The following is a 21,048-nucleotide window of genomic DNA, read 5'->3' on the forward strand; positions in this document are numbered from 1 at the left end:
CACAAACCTGTGGCAAGTCTATCATAGACATGAGCAAAACATTTTAAAACATTTTGATATTTAAGCCAAATTATGGGAAATATTTTCTACTGAACAGCTCTCTCTGTCAAAAATATAATTTTTTTCAAAAGGGCCAAATATCTATGATACTGCCAGCATGCTCGTTCAGATGGGCAATATAACAGAGCAGCTATGAATTACACCAAGGGTCAGATGTAATGATTTATCTTTCCTCAGTGTTTTTATAGAACCTGATAGTGCATGGAAACTCCATCCGTCTCAAAAAAGGCCACTAATGGAGGGCATGGGAATAGGTGAGGAGTCACAGGCCAGATGTTCCTGCAAGCGTGAACTTGGATCCATAAATATAGAAGTGAGAGTGGGAACAAGCATGTTGGCGAAATTTGTGGCGGCTGTGAGGCTCGCCTGGAGTCCAGAATTTGGTCATGGCATGGGGCAACAAAAGGGTGAATGTTTGGTGAGTCAATGCTGGAGGTGTTGAGAAAACAACGCATGGGAGTTATACTAGGATTTCAGCTCCAGTGAACTTTGATTCATTTAACATGTATCTTAAAAGTTTACAGACCAATTAGATTATTTTAAAATGTTGATAACTCTTTTGGTTCTCAAACCAAAGGTCTTGTCTTTGTAGAAAGCCTGGGCTAAATCTGCTGGCCTCCAGATCATCAGAGACTGGATGCACAACTGAATCCCCATCGACACCTGCATGAGAGTTTAAATTTCCCATGGACAATTCTCCTGTTTCCCAGGACCCTCCTAAATCTCTCCAATTTTGAGCTAGACATAGAAATGTCAGAAAGATCTGTAAAACTTACGTCAATAGTTACCCAGGAAATGTGAGACAGATTAAAACTCCTGGGTATCTCCACCACTTGCCCCTCCATCACTGTCTTGACCACCATCCCATTCCAAACCAACTATCCCCCCAATCATCTGACTACCCTCCCAATTGTCATACTTACCCCTGACAAGACTTGACTACCCCTTCCCCAACATGACTACCCATCCCAACCGCCCAATTGCTCCCCCCCATCTGACCTGACTGTCACGACCACCTGATTAACCACACTGCCCACCCAACTACTCCTGCAACTTGACTATTGTCACCCGCCTACCACCACATTCACTTACCCATCTGTTCACTAACCAGACTATCCACCGACCCACCCTACAAACTTTATCCAGATCCCCACCTTACACACCTACCCACCCTACCCATCTACTGACAAACCCAACAACCCATCTAGCCAGTCCCCTACTCACCCATTCACTGACCCATTTGTTATGACCACGTGGGCTATTGTGCGGTTAATTCCAGCCCCACTTTACCTGGAGTCGCAACATAATTGGAATTAATAAATCATTCTTGGAAAAACACCCAAAGTCTTTGGTCTTTAGCTGTCCAATAACTGCATTCACCAGGTTTGTAAATTTAAACAGTTAATTTTACTAATACAATAGCTATAATTAAATATACAACAGATAAAACTGGTTAACTATTATCTAGTTCCTAGCTCCCCCTCTTTAACTTGCCCCACCCTCGATACACATACGCCCACACACATGTACACACATGTGCACACGACAAACAAACACAGATGGGAAAAGAGGGGTGTAAAAATAAAAGTCTTTGTTTCAGATCGATGTCTTCTAGCAAACCTCCCTTTAGTTTAAGCTTTAATCTCGAGGTTTCTGCTTTCGTCTGTATTGGTTTTCACTGGAGATTCATCCAGGTTCAGAAATACAGCATCTATGCAGCTTTTCTGGAGAAAGAGAGAGAGAGAGACACACACAGCTTCATCTCTGAGCTTCCATAACCCGACCATCCTTTCGTTGGCTCTCTGAAACTATCCTATTCAGGTAGGACCCAATCACCGCCTGTCGCTGGACTGAATATAGCTTGTTGGCCAATTCATTGGCCACCAGCCAACCAATCGAACCAAGTTCCTCCGATCTCTCAGATGCCAAAAAGTCTGAGTTCTGCTGTTCAAAGCTAGCACCGTGTATGATGTTGTAAAGTTTGACTCCCTCACTTCCTCTGCCCGAAGAAGTATGTATCCATTAAACATCCATGGATCAACAATGAGAACGGCATAAAATAAATGAATAAGGGCATCGACAGGAAGGCTCTTACACATTCACTAACATTAGGACTGAACGTTTAACCTTACCATATGATAACTATTCACCCAAAAAGAAACTGGTTGTGTCTTCCTCCAATTCTATTCCACTGTGATGGAGTTCCCCAGGGGATGCTGTGCTGTCCATTACTGTGAAAACTGGTGTCAGGTTGGAGAAATTTTCGAATGCAGGGACAATCGGACCAGCGTGCTGCTGCTTGGAAGATCCGGGACCTTCTTTTTCCTGCATGAACTAGCTGCAAGTGTGCCGCCCACTACATTGGGACAGTAGATTGCACTGGCAGAAAGAGTGCACAAAGACAACATTTGTTGTTCATTCGTGTTTCACTTCCTGCACCTAATGGTGCCCAAGGCAGACTTTCACCTGTTCCAAAGCAAATTTCTTCCAGAACGGGTCGCTAGTCTGTTGCCAGAGGCTTCAAGAATGGCTGACCAGGAGGAGAATCTCCCACTCTTACCATCAGAACATAGAACATACAGTGCAGAAGGAGGCCATTTGGCCCATCGAGTCTGCACTGACCCACTTAAGCCCTCACTTCCATCCTATCCCTGTAACCCAATAACCTCTCCTAACCTTTTTGGTTACTAAGGGCAATTTATCATGGCCAATCTGCCAAACCTTCACATCTTTGGGCTGTGGGAGGAAACTGGAGCACCCGGAGGAAACCACGCAGACATGGGGAGAACGTGCAGACTCTGCACAGACAGTGACCCAGCGGGGAATTGAACCTGGGACCCTGCCGCTGTGAAGCTACAGTGCTATTCACTTGTGCTGCCATGCTGTCCCGGTCTATTGGAAGGATTTGCAGCCATTCATCTATTGGAAGGACTTTACAGGTTGACACTCAACCTGTTGGCCGTGTTATGAACGCACCTTCCTTGGGCATCAAATCCTGGCGTGGGACTCAAACCCGGGACTGCTGGCTCTGGAACAGGTACTCTACTCATTGCACCAGAAGACTTCCGATGGCAACATTGAGAGAGAAGAATTAATTATGTCGAGTCCATCGCTTCCTCCAGGTTCGGTGGTTGACGTTTGATTGCTTCAGTACCCCACTCGCACTGCTACATGGTTCTAACCAACAGGATGTGGGACAAGAAGGAATGAAAGTACACATCTTAATCCCACATTAAAGAACAGGGTCACTCCTTCCCCTAGCGTCCTGACTGCCTATCGCTCTCTCCATCTATGAATTCCCCTGGCCTGAGACACAATTGTTCATCCCCGGCCACCACTACCTCTCCCCGTAGCCAATGCTACTTCACCCCACGGAGAATACTACTGACCCTCTCAGCTGCTGATGCCAGAGGTCCACCTCCAGTCAGAGACGCTCAGTTACCCACCTTTCATCATTCAGCGGAGTCCACTGTGGTGCCAGCAGCAGCTCGGTATTTACAGATGATTCACCAGCAGCTCTGCACCACTTTGCAGATCCATTACTATGGCTAGCATGGTAGCACAGTAGTTAGTACATTTGCTTCACAGCTTCAGGGTCCCAGGTTCGATTCCCGGCTTGGGTAACTATCTGTGCGGTGTCTGCACATTCTCCCCATGTCTGTGTGGGTTTCCTCCAGGTGCCCCGGTTTCCTCCCACAGTTCAAAGATGTGCAGGTTAGGTGGATTGGCCATGCTAAATTGCCCTTAATGTCGAAAAAGGTTAAGTGGGGTTACTGGGTAACAGGGAGAGGGTGGTGGCGTGGGTTTAAGTAGGGTGCTCTTTCCAGGAGCCGGTGCACACTCGATGGGCCGAATGACCTCCTTCTGCACTGTAAATTCTATGATTCTATGAAATCAGTCCTGGGACCCAACATCAGTGGCACATCAAGTGTCACCATTCAGGCCAGAGGTTGTACCCTGCACCTTGTATCCCATAGAATGCCAAAAAGCAAAAATTCATCTTTGTTATAGAATACCATGTAGTTATTGGAATAGAATAAAATTGCAACAGAATTACAATTCACATTGTGTTCATTAAGTTCTTAAATGCACAAATTCAATGTTCAAATACTGTATCTAAGAGCTGGTTCTCACTGGTTTTGTACCAAAAAATCAAAGCATGCGGCTGGCCATTTTAGCAGCGAGACAGGACGTAACAATCTGAGAACATAATGAACTTTATTCTGTATAAATTACAAATACTGTTACAGCCTCACGAGACCAAAACAGCAGGAAAGTACACAGTGGAACAGTAAGCGACTGGTACTGGAAAGTGCTTCAAATCTGCTAAATATTGAATGCAATTTCCAGCCAAAATATTATGGCTAGATATTTGCCCATTCATAGTCAATGGGTGGAAAATCTAGCTAATTCCTGAATGCACTGACTGATTTCTCCTTCCACATCAATGGAAATGACAGAGGAAATAGTCCACTTGTAACGGGTAACTTTAACCTTCAATTCCAGGACAGGGACTTGCCAGGTGGAAGGGCAGGTTGCAGAATCCGATCAACAGTGTTATATCCCTGTCTGTGATCTCCCATCTAATGCAGTTCCACACGGGGAGCACAACCTCAATAAATTATTGCCACACTGTCTCACGATATCATAGCTTGTCTGGGACTAAGGTGGCGGCCATGGTGTGAGTGGTCGCACACAGGGCAGCACCTGCTTGAAGGTGTAGAAAATAACTTTTTACCCAAAATCGGATGTAACATTGACGGAAAAGTGTAACTGAAGGTTGGAGGAGAAGTTCCCCCTGGTAGTGGCATGTCTGCTGGTCATCAAACCCAGCAGACAAAGGTGAAAGGTCTGGCCAAGGAGTTGGAAAAGACCTGTGGCGCAGCAGCTAGTAGAAAGATGGCGGAGGGGGTAGGGTCAGTGCAAGTTGGAAAGCCCCAGATGGAACAGTTAATGGCCTTCATCAAGGAAGAGTTCCATCAGCAGAGGAAGGAGATGCAGAAGGATTGATCAAAGGCCATCAAAGGGGGCTGTGGCACCTCTAAAGCATTCAATGGAGTGGGTGGAAAAATGTCTGGAGGCTCGGGGTCGCAGATCTGAGAGATTGAGAGGGTGATCTCTGAACACAGCGAAGGGGCTGGTTTAGCATGGGGCTGGTTTAGCTCACTTGGCTAAATCGCTGGCTTTTAAAGCAGACCAAGCAGGCCAGCAGCACGGTTCGATTCTCATACCAGCCTCCCCGGACAGGCGCCGGAATGTGGCGACTAGGGGCTTTTCACAGTAACATCATTGAAGCCTACTCGTGACAATAAGCGATTTTCATTTCATTAGAGTGGTGGTACTGAAGGCAGAGGTGGGGCTCCTAGGAGACCTTTGCAAGACATTGAGAGCAAAGGTGGAGGAGCAGGAAAACAGGTCAAGGAGGCAGAATCTGCAAATAGTTTGCATTCCTGAAGGAGTGGAAGGTGCGAGTGCCACAAGGAATTTTTCGAGGATGCTGGCAGGGCTGGTGGCAGAGGGGGTGCTAGACAAGGCCCCTGAGGTGGTCAGAGCGCACAGGTCTCTGAGGCAGAAGCCAAAAGCTGGGGAGCCGATGCGGGCGGTGATCGTGAGACTCCACAAGTCTGTGGAGAAAGAGAAGATCCTACAATGGGCCAGGGAGAAGTGGAACTGCGAATGGGAGGGGAACAAGGTCCGAATATACCAGGACATTGGAGCTGAGCTTGCAAAATGGCGTGCGAGGTTCAGCAGGGCCAAGGCGGTATTAGATCGATGGCAGATCAGGTTTGGGGTGCTCTATCCTGCAAAACTATGACTGACTTATGAAGGCTGGGAATATTATTTTAAGATCCCAGAAGCGGCCAATGACTTTTATCAAGAAGCATAAACTTGGGGAAGAATTGAACAATTTTGGGAGACGGAGGTGCAGGCATTCTGAAAAAATGGAGAATATGGGTAGAGTGGAGGTTGGAGGGAGTTTTTTTTCTTTTCCTCCGATGTGGAGGGATTCTCGTCTTTTTTCTGTTAAGTTGACAAAGGGTAGCAGGGGCGAAAAGTCTGTAAGGGGACGGATTGGTGAATCAAAGTGAGGTGGGGAAGAAGGCTGAGAGAGGTGGCCATGGGGGTGGGGGGGCTGGGAGATGCGAAGTTGGAGAAAAAACATGGTCGGGGTGGAGGAAAGGGCCATCTTGGATGGGCCAGGTAGAGGGTGAAGTTAACAGGGGTAGAAACAAAAGGGGAGGATGATGGCAGATGGTGGAGGGGAATGGAGGCGTAAGCTCCCGGCACAGCTGATAACATGGAAAGTGCAAGGGTTCAACGGACCGGTGAAAATATCTCAGGTCTTTGAGCACCCAAGGAGTTGAAAAGCAGAGGTGGTCTTTCTGCAGGAGAAGCACCTCTCCATGAAGGACCAGATTCGGCTAAGAAAAGGATGGGTGGGTCAGGTTTTTCCAGTTGGGTTCGATTCAAAGGTGCGGGGGGGGGTGGCCATTTTGATGATCAAGTAAAGAGGGTTGATGAGCGCGAAGGAAGTGAAGGACCCAGGTGGGAGATATGTGATGCTGAGTGTGGTATTAGTGGAGATGCCGGTTGTGCTGGTGAATGTATATGTGCCAAATTGGGACGATGTAGGTTTTATGAGGGGGTTGCTGGCAGCGTTCCCAGACCTGGTGACACAGCAGTTGGTTATGGGAGGAGATATTAATTGTGTCCTAGAGCCGAGGGTAGATAGATTGAGCCTCAGGTCAATGGGTAAAATACGAATGGTTAAGGAGTGGGTGGGTTTATTTGAAAATAATAATTATTATCTTTATTATTGCCACAAGTGGGGTTACATTAACACTGCAATGAAGTTACTGTGAAAATCCCCTAGTTGCCGCACTCTGGCACCTGTTCGGGTACACAGAGGAAGAATTCATGAATGTCCAATTCACCGAGCACCTTGTGGGAGGAAACTGGAGCACCTGGAGGAAACCCATGCAGACTTAGGGAGAACGTGCAGACTCTGCACACAGTGACCCAAGCTGGGAATAGAACCCGAGATACTAATGCTGCGAAGCAACAGTGCTAACCACTGTGCTACCGTGCCGCCCATTAAAAGATGCATATGATTGACCCCTGGCGCTTCAAGAACCCAGGGGGAAGGGAGTATTCCTTATTCTCACATGTTTATAGGGTGTGTTCAAGAATCGATTATTTTATGGTGAGCCGGGAGGTTTTGGTTGGGGTGGAGAGGGCAGAGTACACGGGGATAGTCATCTCGGACCATGCACCCTGTTGGCTGGGTGTTCGACTTAGATCGGGACGGGAGCAGAGACCAGGGTGGAGGCTCAATTCGGGGTTGTTGGCAGATAGAGGGTTTTGCAATAGGGTGCAAGCTGTCATTAAAGATTATGTAGAATTGAACATAAACGAGGAGGTGTCGGCGGCCACATTTTGGGAAGTGCTAAAAGCGGTGACCCGAGGCACTAGGGATGAATATGAACGGCTAATGAACGAGATAGTTGGGGGAGATAACGAGTGCTCAAAGGCACCCACCACGAAGGGATTGGTGAGGAGGAAAACATTGCAGGGGCAATTCGATAGGTTGACGATGGTGAGGGCGGTAGGACAGCTGCCTAGGGCAAGGGGAGTGCAGTATAAATACGGGGAGAAGGGGTGTCAAATGTTAGCGCATCAGCTACAAAGGCAGGCCACGTCCAGTGACATATTGAAGACTGGGACAGGAGATGTGGTGTCAGAGCCGGGGAAGATAAACGAGGCATTTAGGGATTATTATAAGGAGCTGTACAGGGTGGACCCGGGGGGGGGGGGGGGGGGGGGGGGGGGGGGGGGGGGGGGGGCTGAAGTGGGGGACATGGTACGGGTTTTAGACAAACTGGAATTTCGTTGGCGGAAGAGAAGGAGCCTTAGGGGATGAGGGAGGTATTGAACAGTATAAGGGGTATGAAGTCGGGGAAGGCCCTGGGGCCCGATGGTTACCCAGTGGAATTCTATAAGGAGTTCAGAACGGACCTGGCGCCACATCTCTTGTGGGCGTTTAATGAGGCGTTTGAGAAACGGGTGTTGCCTTGGACGATGACACAGGCAAAAATCACGTTAATACCAAAGCAGGGGAAAAACACATTGGAATGTGGGTTTTATAGGCTCATGTCGCTGTTAAATACGGATGTGAAAGTGTTGGCTAAGTTGGTGGCGGGAAGGATGTGTCCCAGGGTAGTTGCAGAGGACCAAACAGGCTTCGTTAAGGGTTGGCAGCTTTCCAGTCATATATGAAGGCTGTTAAATGCAGTCATGACCCTGTCGAGAGCTCATGTACTAGCAGTAGTGGTGTCCCTGGATGCGGAGAAGACATTTGAGCGGGTGCAATGGCGGTACCTATTTGAAGTCTTGGGAAGGTTCGGGTTTGGGCCTAAGTTTGTGGCATGGGTGCACCTGTTATATGTGGCACCGGTGGCGAGTATGCAGACCAACAACATAGCCTCACAAAACTTGGAACTGCACAGGGGAACAAGGCAGGGGTGCCCTCTGTCGCCCCTGTTGTTAGCACTAGCAATAGAGCCTCTGGCAATGGCTTTTAGGTGGTCGACAGATTTGCAAGGGATTACGAGGTTGAAGGGAGCACCGGGTGTCGCCGTACACAGACGACCTGCTATTGTATGTTTCAGACCCACTGGAGAGGATCATAGGCCTATTGGGGAAGTTTGGGGTGTTCTCAGAATATAAGCTAAATGTAGGGTAAAGTGAAGTGTTCCTGTTGACCGAGTTGGATCGGTGAGCCAACGTGGAGTTTGCCATTCAAGGTGGCCAGAGACAGGTTTAGATACCTGGGGATTCAGGTGGTGAGGTAATGGCGATGCTACATGAATGGAATCTAACAAAGCTGCTAAAGGAGATTAGGAAGGATCTGAAGACGTGGGACATATCGCACCTGACTCTGGCAGGGAGGATCTAAGTGATGAAGGTGAACATTCTGCCGAGGTTCTTGTTCATATTCCAGACACTTCCGATCTTTGTACCGAAGGCCTGCTTCGAAAACTGGATGTGATTATCTCAGACCTTGTATGGGCAGGGGAGGTGCCAAGGGTTAAGAAGACCCTGTTACAGAGAAGCAGGCAGAAGGGAGGGTTGGCGTTGCCGAACCTGCTGCACTATTACTGGGCAGCGAACGTGGAGAAGTTGAGGTGGTGGTGGGAAGGAGAGGGGACAGAATGGGTTAGGATGAAGGAAGAATTCTGTAGGGGGTCCAGTTTGAGGGCTGTGGTGATGGAAGCATTGCTGATGGTGCCATGGAAATATGCAGAGAGCCTGGTGGTGCACTCCGCAGTAAAGGTCTGGAACCAGCTAAGGAGGAATTTCAGGATAGAAGAGATGTTGGTGCGGCTCTGCGAAAACTACGGGTTCGAGCCAGGGGGATAGATGGTATGTATAGGAAGTGGATAGAAGTGGGGGTGGTTAAGGTGAGGGATCTGTACCTGGAGGACGTGTTGCCAGTATAGAAGCACTGAAGGAGAGGGTCGAGCGCCCGAGAGGAAGTGAGTTTAGATACCTGCAGGTAAGGGACTTCGTTTGGAAGGTTTGGAAAGAGTTCCCCAGGTTTCCAAGGTACATCCTGTTTGAGCGACTGCTGCTTCCAGATGTGGAAGGGGAGGGCAGGATCAGAGACATATATGGGTGGCTGGGAGAGCAGGGACGTGAGCAGGTGGTGAAGATTGAGAAGTGGGAGGGGGAGCTGGGAAGGGAGATAATCTGGTGAGTATGGAGTGAGGCCCTATGAAGGGCAAATGCAACCTCCCCTTGCGCAAGGATGAGCCTGATACAGGTTGTACACCGGGTACATATGACTCAGGCAAGAATGAGTGGGTCATAAGAACATAGGAATTAGGAGCAGGAGTAGGCGATCTGGTCCCTCAAGCCTGCTCAACCATTCAATGAGATCATGGCTGATCTTTTGTGGACTCAGCTCCACTTTCCGACCCGAACACCATAACCCTTAACCCCTTTATTCTTCAAAAAACTATCTATCTTTACCTTCAAAACATTTAATGAAGGAGCCTCAACTGCTTCACTGGGCAAGGAATTCTGTAGATTCACAACGCTTTGGGTGAAAACGTTCCTCCTAAACTCAGTCCTAAATCTACTTCCCCTTATTTTAAGGCTATGCCTCCCAGTTCTGCTTTCACCCACCAGTGGAAACAAATTGCCCGCATCTATCCTATCTATTCCCTTCATAATTTTGTATGTTTCTATAAGATCCCACTCATCCTTCTAAATTCCAACAAGTACAGTCCCAGTCTTCTCAACCTCTCCTCGTAATCCAACCCCTTCAACTCTGGGATTAACCTCGTGAATCTCCTCTGCACACCCTCCAGTGCCAGTACGTCCTTTCTCGGCTCAGGAGACCAAAACTGAACACAATACTCCAGGTGTGGCCTCACTAACACCTTATGCAATTGCAGCATAACCTCCCTAGTCTTAAACTCCATCCCTCTAGCAATGAAGGACAAAATTCCATTTGCCTTTTTAATCACCTGTTGCACCTGTTATCCCAACTTTTTGCGACACATGCACTAACACCACGTTTTAATATTTTGCCATTTAAATAATAATCCCTTTTGCTGTTATTCCTACCAAAATGGATAACCTCACATTTGTCAACGTTGTATTCCATCTGCCAGACCCTAGCCCATTCACTTAACCTATCCAAATCCCTCTGCAGACTTCCAGTATCCTCTGCACTTTTTGCTTTACCGCTCATCTTAGTGTCATCTGCAAACTTGGACACATTGCCCTTGGTCCCCAACTCCAAATCATCTATGTAAATTGTGAACAATTGTGGGCCCAACACTGATCCCTGAGGGACACCACTAGCTACTGATTGCCAACCAGAGAAATACCTATTAATCCCCACTCTTTGCTTTCTATTAATTAACCAATCCTCTGTCCAAGCTACTACTTTACCCTTAATGCCATGCATCTTTATCTCATGCAGCAACCTTTTGTGTGGCACCTTGTCAAAGGCTTTCTGGCAATCCAGATATACCACATTCATTGGCTCCCCGTTATCTACCGCATGGTAATGTCCTCAAAAAATTCCACCAAATTAGTTAGGCACGACCTGCCCTTTATGATCCCATGCTGCGTCTGCCCAATGGGACAGTTTCAATCCAGATATCGCTATTTCTTCCTTGATAATAGATTCCAGCATCTTCCCTACTACCGAAGTTAAGCTCACTGGTCTATAATTACCCGCTTTCTGCCTACCTCCTTTTTTAAACAGTGGTGTCGCATTAGCTAATTTCCAATCTGCCGGGACCACCCCAGAGTCTAGTGAATTTTGGTAAATTATCACTAGTGCATTTGCAATTTCCCTAGCCATCTCTTTTAGCACTCTGGGATGCATTCCATCAGGGCCAGCAGATTTGTCTACCTTTAGCCCCATTAGCTTGCCCATCACTACCTCCTTAGTGATAACAATCATCTCAAGGTCCTCACCTGTCACAGCCTCATTTCTATCAGTCACTGGTATGTTATTTGTCTTCCACTGTGAAGAGCGACCCAAAAACCCTGTTCAGTTCCTCAGCCACTTCCTCATCTCCCATTATTAAACTCCCTTCTCATCCTCTAAAGGACCAATATTTACCTTAGCCACACTTTTTTGTTTTATATATTTGTAGAAACTTTTACTGACTGTTTTTATATTCTGAGCAAATTTACTCTCATAATCTATCTTACTCTTCTTTATAGCTTTTTTAGTAGCTTTCTATTGCCCCCTGAAGATTTCCCAGTCCTCTAGTCTCCCACTAACCTTTGCCACTTTGTATGCTTTTTCCTTCAATTTGATACTCTCCCTTATTTCCTTAGATATCCACGGTCGATTTTCCCTCTTTCAACCGTCCTTCCTTTTTGTTGGTATAAACCTTTGCTGAGCACTGTGAAAAATTGCTTGGAAGGTTCTCCACTGTTCGTCAACGGTTTCACCATAAAGTCTTTTCTTCCAGTCTACCTTAGCTCGTTCTTCTCTCATCCCATTGCAATCTCCTTTGTTTAAGCACAAAACACTAGTGTTTGATTTTACCTTCCACCATATTGTGATCGTTCCTTCGGAGAGGATCCCTAACTATGAGATCATTAATCAATCCTGTCTCATTACACAGGACCAGATCTAGGACCGCTTGTTCCCTCGTAGGGTCCATTACATACTGTTCTAGGAAACTATCGTGGAAACATTCTATAAAGTCCTCCTCAAGGCTGCCTTGACCGACCTGGTTAAATCAATCAACATGTAGATTAAAATCTCCCATGATAACTGCTGTACCATTTCTGCATGCATCAGTTATTTCTTTGTTACTTGCCTGCCCCACCATAATGTTAGTAATTCTATCTACCTCAGTAACTTTCACCTGCGGTGTGACCAACTCGCTAAACATGCTGTCCACGACGTCCTCAGCAAAGTGCTGCAAAGTGAATCCATCCGCAGCTCCAGAGCCGTCAAGCGGTCTAACAGGAGCTGCAACTGGACACACTTCTTGCACGTGAAGGAGCCAGGGACAGTGGACGTGTCCCTGAGTTCCCACATCGCACACAAGGAGCATGACACGGGTCTGGGATCTCCTGCCATGTCTTAAACCTTAGGTTAACTTATACAACTACAATTCCAAAAAAACGAAAGAAAAAATAAATAAATTAGACAATGAAAAGAAAAACTACTTACCAGTCACTTACCAGGGTTAGAAAGCACCTCCTCCCCACCCAGCTTCAAAGTCCCACCTAGCTTCAAATTCCCAAACTCACTCTTTGCTGTGTCTCACTCTGGCTGTGTCTTCTCTGGCTCACTGGAAGACCTCACTGGGAGTGAGACTCACTCACTGGGAGTGAGATTCACTGGGTCCTTCCAGGGAATGGCAGACACGTGTGAAAGTGTGGCGGGCACCAGCGAATCATGTTCATATGTTCTGGGGCTGCGAAAAGTTGGAGAGATTTTGGTTACGAGTGTTCGCGGTGCTGTCAAGGACAGTGGGGGAGGATGTTCGTGACCGTGTTTGAAGAGATGTTCATCGTGGGAGGGGTGAGAAGGGAGGGAGGAGGGGGTGAAAAGGAAATATTTGTACAAACTGTATCATTGTGTGTAGGGGAGTTTGCTCCCCAAATTGTCTATGTTTGTAACCTTTTATATTAGTTTAGAAAAAAAATACATTAAAAAAAAAATTTGCATGGAAATTAAGATGGAGCCACAAATGGCAGTGAATGCATTCTGTTAATTACAACTGGCAATAGGAGGGATAAAATCCATTCATTACTTCTGAGGTACATGTTCAGCAGAATGCAATATTAGAATCAAAATTACTGGCAAAGCCATGTCAACACCAACGTTTCGAAGATGTTATATGAGCATGTGGTTGGAGCAGCCACAGGCCCATTTTAGGAAAATGGCTGCAGAGCTACGATAGAACAGTCATGATGCTGAAACTTTCAGGATAATTAACAGTAATGGGGCAGCATATTACGGTCACTTATTGGTGCCCTGTCTGCTGGGAGGTGGAAATAAAGTTAGTTCGGTAATCGCAGCCTGCAGTTGAAAATGTCTTAGGCTCAGTGCAATACACAACAGGAAGGCCATGACGAAGCTGGGATGGAATTTCTTTTTCCCGTTCATTTGAAAAATTAAGAGCTTAAGAACAATTTGACACAATTCTTTAAACTTCTAAAGTTGATTTTGAGGAAGTTTGAGCACTTTGAAAGATTGCTGTGTGTGTGCACATTGTATAGGTAGGTACATAGTGAGTCACCACTGTACATAACACTGAAGACATATTTGGAGACGATTGGAGAATTCAACGCTAACAAAAAGGGCTGGTATAATTATGATAAAGGTTACACGTTTGGCAGAAATGCAAATAAAATAGATGAGGATAAAGTAAATGTTTTCCTCACCATGGTGGGGCCAGATGCCTTTGAGGTGATGTCAAACCAACAATGTTGTCTGTGAATCTCAGTGCCATGGACTGTTCTGAAATTAATGAGATTCTGGACTCAGTATGGCCCGACTAGAAATGAAATTGCAATGAGAGTTGCATTTCGTGAAATGAAGCAGTTGGCAAGTGATATTGTTTTAGATCACATCCTCAAATTAATGCTCCAGGTTGTGGTAAAGCACTAGACCACAGCTGTGCACCAGCTCAAGGTTATGGAAGATCCAAAGCTGGTTAAGAGATTTTACAGCCCCCTTTTGGGCAAATTTTCAGACAACCCACACACAAGTGATCCAATTAAGGCCCTTAGATGGGATTTCACCAGTGGTGGGAGAGTCCCATGGCAAGCACCCAGCCTATTAGATCTCCCTATGTCGGCTGACGGTGGCTGGGCATCTTTCCCTTCTTAACCAGAGGGTCCCATCCAAGGTGTTATCCCTCCCCCAGGTTCCCCTCCTGCCCTTGTCAGAGCTGGATCCAGCACAACGAGACTCTCCTCGACCTCACAGCAATGCCGTCAGTGACACCACCCCCAGTGGTGATGACTGAACTGGAGAGCTGGCAGCCTCTGATTGGCCCACAACTCACTGAGGCAGGACTACCTGTTCCTGAGTGATGGAAGCCCTGCCTGAACTGAAGGTTTAGCCAGGAGTGGGGCGCAGGGACGCCAGCACGCTGTTAAATCCAGCACCATGTGGTACATTGGATTCCATATAAAAGGACATACATTTCTTAGGCCTCCCAATCTCCCATCCATCCCCCCCCCCCCCCCCCCCCCCCCCCCCCCCCCCCCCCCCCCCCCCCCCCCCCCAATCTCCAAACTTCCGAAGAATGGAAAAGCCTGAAATCATCCTCTGGTTTCATCATGATGATTCAAGCAAGTTATGAATGAATGTCAGTCTGCTGTCCCAACATAGTTGGTCAGTTGAGAGCCAGTCAAAAGTAGATGGCACCCAAGGCACTCACAATAAGTTTAGGAAGGAGCAAGTAAGAGCTTGCTTCTTCCAACACCAAATGGAATTCAATGTTTGGGATTTTTTGAGCAGCCTTCAACTGTAAGGTTAGGTTAAAGTAGACACCAATACCAGTTGGACTTTGCATAACAAACTTCCCAAAGTAGGCTAGAAATGGACACAGAAACCTTATTTAAATTTTGAAATGAGTCCAGTGCTCAGTTCAGGTGGCCAGTGCCTGAATACCCATACAGATCCGGCACAGAACTCTATATTGCTCGACTGAATATTGTTTTGCCACATTTTGCGCGCATTAATTTGGTGCAACCAATTTAAATTTAAGCCCAAATGTATTCACCACCTAGACTTGGGTTGAAATGCTAAGATAGAAGAGATGAAATCTTTCTCTTCAGCTTGCCTCATCTTTCCACTCTCACATTAAGGCTCCCATGTTGTTAATTCTTTTTAACAACACTCTTCGAAACATTGTTAGCATCTGCAGCCATGACCTTATGGGTTTAATAGTTCACTCATTTTTTATAACATTGATTATACTTTTTGCAGAATAAGTATTTCTAAAATATGTTTTATTTCCCAGAATATATTTACTTGATTTCTTAAAGGACCCTAAGCAATTAATCAATACAACACTCCCCCCTTTTTATTATTCTAAACTTAATAGAATAAATCAATTAATAAATTAGTAATGATAAAATAATAAAATGAAGCAAAAGAGATATAAACTAAGGAAAACACATTTACAGTTGTCTCTGATGATCCCTTTGTTTTAGGAACAACCTTCAACAGTGGAATGGGTGCTTCTTAAAAAAGGGTAACAAGCGTTTAGAGTAAGTGAAAATAAAAGTTAGTGGTAAAGAGTTAATAGCAAGAGCCTTTCATATCCTTAAAGTTATTGCTGTTTCATGGCCTCTTGACATCCTCTTACAGTTACATTTGGTTGTCAGGAATACAAGATATATAGTAAAAATAAGTACAGAGAACATGACCAAACCTTGCACCACTGAGGATCCTAGCCACCCGGTAGCCCAACCCCAAAGAGTGTTAGACTCGCGTTGTTTATGTTTTTCAGCCTCCTTTTGGATATGGTTCGCCAAATCAGTGACCTCTTTGGAACTATCTGGAATTTTAAGTACAGTATTCTGGCCCAATCAGGACACACGTCCCACCTTTTTCAGCAAGAATATAATCAAGAGCCATTCAATTTTGTAACCTGCACATCTTTGGACTGTGGAAGGAAACCGGAGCACCCGGAGGAAACCGACGCAGACACGGGGGGAACGTGCAGTCTCCGCACAGACAGTGACCCAAGCCAGGAATCGAACCTGGGACATTGCCGCTGTGAAGCAATAGTGCGAAGCACTGTGCTACCGTGCCGCCACATTAATCACTTTCTCAAGATTAATTAGTATTTCCCAGACACAGTATAGTTTCCCACGTGCATTCTCACAGTTAAACCCTTTACGTCATGACTAATCACGGAGTTGGATTCTCCGCAGTCCCGTGCCAAAATTGCATTTGGCACGGAGGCGAAGAATCAACTTTCCTGACAGAATCGGGCCTGGCACTGCTCCGGCGATTCTCCGGGCCCCGAATATCGGCGCGTCCACGAATTACGTCGCGCGGCTGGGGAGTCATTGCCAAAGACCCTCCTAGTGATCCTCCGCTCCCGACCGGCCGAGTTTCCGGCGTGGAACTAACGTGGTCAAGCGGGTTGGAACTCTCGCATGGCGGCTGCGGACCCAGTCTGCGGCAGCCCTGGTTTTGGGGGGGGGGGGGGGGGGGGGGGGGGGGAGTGATCGGGCACCGGGGGGGGGGTTGCTGGGGGCCTTATGGACTACCGGGGCACAGATTGGATCAATTTGATGCAAGGGCGCGTGGTCGATTTTGGTGGGACCTATATTAAGGATCTACCTCCGCGGTCCGAGTCCATCATGGTGCTCGGCGCAGCTGCTGGAAGCCGCCGTGCGGACCCAGAACCGGAAGTGCGGGGGGCCCGTATCCGCAGCCAAAGCTCCATGAAGCTCCCCGCGTCCCTGCTAGCCCCTGAAGTTAAGTGAATCAACTTTTATTTTTCTCAGGAAACTGGGGAGTGGAACACCAGCATTTTTACGCTGGTGTGGGGACATAGCTCCATTTTGAGAGAATCCAGCCCACTAGCTTTACTATGTTACTGGACAGTTGCAATTTCCTAAATGTGCCTTCAGTACAATGGCATATCCATATATATTGTTTCTGTAGGTAGTGCTTACATGGAACATTCTTCAAAACATTGTTTGTATTTGCAGATATGACCTGAAGGGTTCAATCATTCACTCATTTTTTAATAAGATTGATTATTCTTTTTGCAGACTATGTTTCTAAATGTTTCTAAAAATCATTTTATTTCCAAGGATGTATTTAGTTGATTTTTTAAAGGACCCAAAGGAATTAATAAATCCAACAGCTTCCATGTTGTTAATTCCTTTTGATTTGCAAAATATTACATATTCTTAATGGCTCCTGTGTGCCATACGCCCTGAAGAATGGCCACATGGGTGAGCTATTGAAAAGTTGTCAGTTCTCTTGGCACGATATTTCAGCAAGAATCTTTGCTTTTGAAAAGAGAAAAGGGGAGAAAAGTGGTAAATAAAAGCACCATCTTTCAATCCAAACATTGCTGTTTATTTTTAATGTGTTTATTTAATTTATTAGTTATATTTCCTGAAGCCGCATTCTGCATAGGCAATCAAATTAACTCCCAAGAGTACATATGATCCCTTGACATCTATTTGACTTTTGCATTTGTTTTTAATCTGCAGGTGCTCCTCTTTAATGACCAGAATTACGGCATTCACTATGAATACACAATTCCAATTGAGCCAGGTCCTGGAAACCAGAGTACAAAGGCCAATGTTCCTCTCTTCATGTGGACTCACTCCGGTTGGGAAGATTGCGGCGCCATGTGTGGTGGAGGTTGGGAAATCAACTTTATTTGAAACATTTTGTTCTGAAAGTGACACGCGCAATATGATGTTAGTCAGAAACCATGCTTTAGGGCATGTATTAAGATTTTTTTTAAATTGTCTGAACTGGAGACTGCCTTATAATTAATGATATTAAAAGTTTGATAAAAAGTTACATTTGGAGACTTACATGCTCTGTAAATAAGGAAAAAGATAATCTAACTGGATCCAAATTTGGAAAACACAAACACATCTCATCTGTTCTAGTTGGACATTTTTTTTCTAGCTTATCTATTACTTAATGTTAATAAACTGTATACTTCAAGTAAATTCATAATTAGGGCGCAGACTATTATTTAAGAATGACCAAGTAAAGTAATAATTTCTAGGAAGGTTTGTTGCAGCCAGTTTATCTCTCCCGCCAGCAAGCAGGACAAATGTGGTTGTGTACTTTGACTCTACTTTTCACGTTTTTACAATGTTGTCATATTGCCAATCACGCTATTGCAAAACCAACAACATCGACAGTAACAGTAAATGCATGACTTCTTTGATTCCTGCTCATATCTGTCAGTTTGTTTGACTTACAAACTATAGCAGCCCAGAGGTAACAGTAGTTCAAACAAGCCGAGAGTTACAAATATTTGGATTAAATTGGGTGCTCACCAATTGGTCAGTAATCTGGGGGGGGGGGGGGGGGGAATCATATGCCTGTTGTAGAAATTAATAGGATGAAGATCAGATGGAGATTACAATAACCACACCGTAGTTATTGGTCTATCAGGTGGCCACCCAGGCAGAAAAGACTGAAATGTATTTAGTTTGGCACAAAAATGCCTCAAGGCTGTTAACTCAACTAACATCTGAAACACAGGCCAGGATGATCTGAAACATTCATTCCTTGTGACATATTGAGACAAAATTAATGATGATTCCCTCAGAAGATAAAAACAAAAGATTTGTGCGTTATAGGATTAAAAACAAAATTAAACCTCAGTGTTAAATTTGGAGTCCGCCATTTTATTTTGATTCCTTTAACATTTTCAGCACAGCAGAAGCACTTCCATGCAAAACTATAGAGGGTTTGATTTTTTTCCCTGAGTATGTGAGTATGTTATGAGACTCCAACTCTAAATATTGTTGTGTCTCCATAAAAGGGAGGTGATGGCATAGTGGTATTGTCGATGGGCTAGTAATCCAGATAACCAGGGCAATGCTCTGGGACCTGGGTTTGAATCCCAGCACGGCAGAAGATGACATTTGAATTCAATTAAAACTCTAAACAATAATCGTGAAACCATAGTTGATATTCGCAAAAACTTATCTAGTTCAGTAATGCCCTTTAGGGAAGGAAACCTGCCATCTTACCCTATTTACAAGAGGGAATGAGAAGCCCCAAGGAAATGTACCACCAATTGCTCCAATTAGAAGAATGACTAAAAGTAGTGTCTCAGTACGTAATTACGATCCGAGATCAGTCCCCAACAGTGGCTAGGATACTGGGCAGAAACCCCAATATTTTATTTTAATTTTGTGAGGAAAAGATACCTCGCTCCAGGAGTGATTGCACACACACATAGCAATGTGGTATATTAAAGCAAACCTTATTACTAACACAGAATTAAAATATCTTTAACATTACACAAGAAAATAGCTTCCAATTACCCCATACTCAATGCTAAACAATACAGTGGCACAATAACCCTTAATTGCTATCTTTATTCCTACTCAAACAAAACAATCTCAGCTCTCTATCCACTTTTAAATACAGTTAGCAGACCCAGGTGTACTTGCTTAAGAGATGTTCTTTTTCACGGCGCCAAGGTCCCAGCTTCGATCCTGGCTCTGGGTCACTGTCCATGTGGAGTTTGCACATCCTCCCCATCTTTGCGTGGGTTTCGTCGCCCCAACCCAAAGATGTGCAGGATAGGTTAATTGACTATGCTAAATTGCCCCTTAATTGGAAAAAATGAATCGGGTACTCTAAATCTATTTTTTAAAAAGATGCTCTTTGAAAATGTTTAAAGAGATAGAACTGAATGCTGTTAGAATAATTCAGGATCTCGAGCTGAAGTCTTCAGAAACTGTCTTCATGGTTTGACTTCCAGAACTAACTGCAAACTCCTCTCTGTCTCAACTCACTGTTGAAACTGGCCATCCTGTTCACGAGAAAATCTGCTTCTGGTCTGTCCCCAGTCAAATCTTTAACTAAACTGCAGTAAGAGCAGATGCTTGACTTATGTTCACATCCCAATCTAAAACTCAACCAAACTTATTTTCTGAAAAATTTCTGGTACTCCAGTTCCTCCCATTAATTGTGTAATCTTGCCAAGCTGAAACAAAATGGGGTGAATTCTCCATTTAGGAGACTATGGGTTGGATTCTCTGATTGCCGACGCCGAAATCGCATTCGGCGACTGGCCGAAGAATCAGTTTTGATGCTGAAATCGGAGGGGGTGGCAGCTGTTTTTGGTTGCTCCGCCCCCTCCAAAACAGCATCATTGGTGAGTACGCCACACGCCGTTAACTAGTTCAATGACAATACCACTACGCCACCACCTCACTGTGGGGGCCCCTTTAGTTAGTGGATCCCTGGGGGGTCCCCCTATTGCAGATGTCCCTGGGGGTCTCCCTATTAAAGGGGTCCCTGTGGGTGGTCTCCCTATTGCAGGTGTCCGGGGGGGGCGGGGGGGGGGGGCGTCTCCTATTCCAGTGGTCCCAGAGGTGTCTCCCTATTACAGGTGTCACTGGGGGTGGGGGTGTGTCTCCATATTACATTGATGCTGGAGTGTCTCCTTTTCCAGATATCCCTGGGTGGGGGCAATCTCCCCATTACAGGGGTCCCTGAAGGAGTCTCCCTCATTCGGGTGTCCTGGGGTGTGGGGGGGGAGGATGAGTCGGGTCAGCCACCACACGTGGGGGAAGGGGAGAGTACCTATGTAATCTGGGGGAGATTCGGAGCTGATTTACGGTGCGGCGCGGGTGGGGGTTGGACGGCCGTGGGACTTTGCTACGGGGCCAGTCGCTCAGAATGGTGGCCCGATAGCGGGGTTCCCTCGGGAATCCCTCCTATTCCTCGCTATGCATAGATTTGCATGG

General features: G+C 45.9%; 1 protein-coding gene across 1 annotated transcript in view; it reads left to right on the forward strand.

The window, feature by feature from the left end:
- Positions 1-21,048, forward strand: part of LOC119970309 (A disintegrin and metalloproteinase with thrombospondin motifs 19-like) — a 650,870-nt gene that overhangs the window by 502,484 nt on the left and 127,338 nt on the right. The window contains exon 18 of the mRNA XM_038804712.1: positions 17,806-17,959. Within this exon, the coding sequence (XP_038660640.1) occupies positions 17,806-17,959 (154 nt within the window). The remainder of the gene's footprint in view (positions 1-17,805; positions 17,960-21,048) is intronic.

This window comes from Scyliorhinus canicula, chromosome 8 (genome assembly GCF_902713615.1).
Source record: "Scyliorhinus canicula chromosome 8, sScyCan1.1, whole genome shotgun sequence".
Taxonomy (NCBI): domain Eukaryota; kingdom Metazoa; phylum Chordata; class Chondrichthyes; order Carcharhiniformes; family Scyliorhinidae; genus Scyliorhinus; species Scyliorhinus canicula.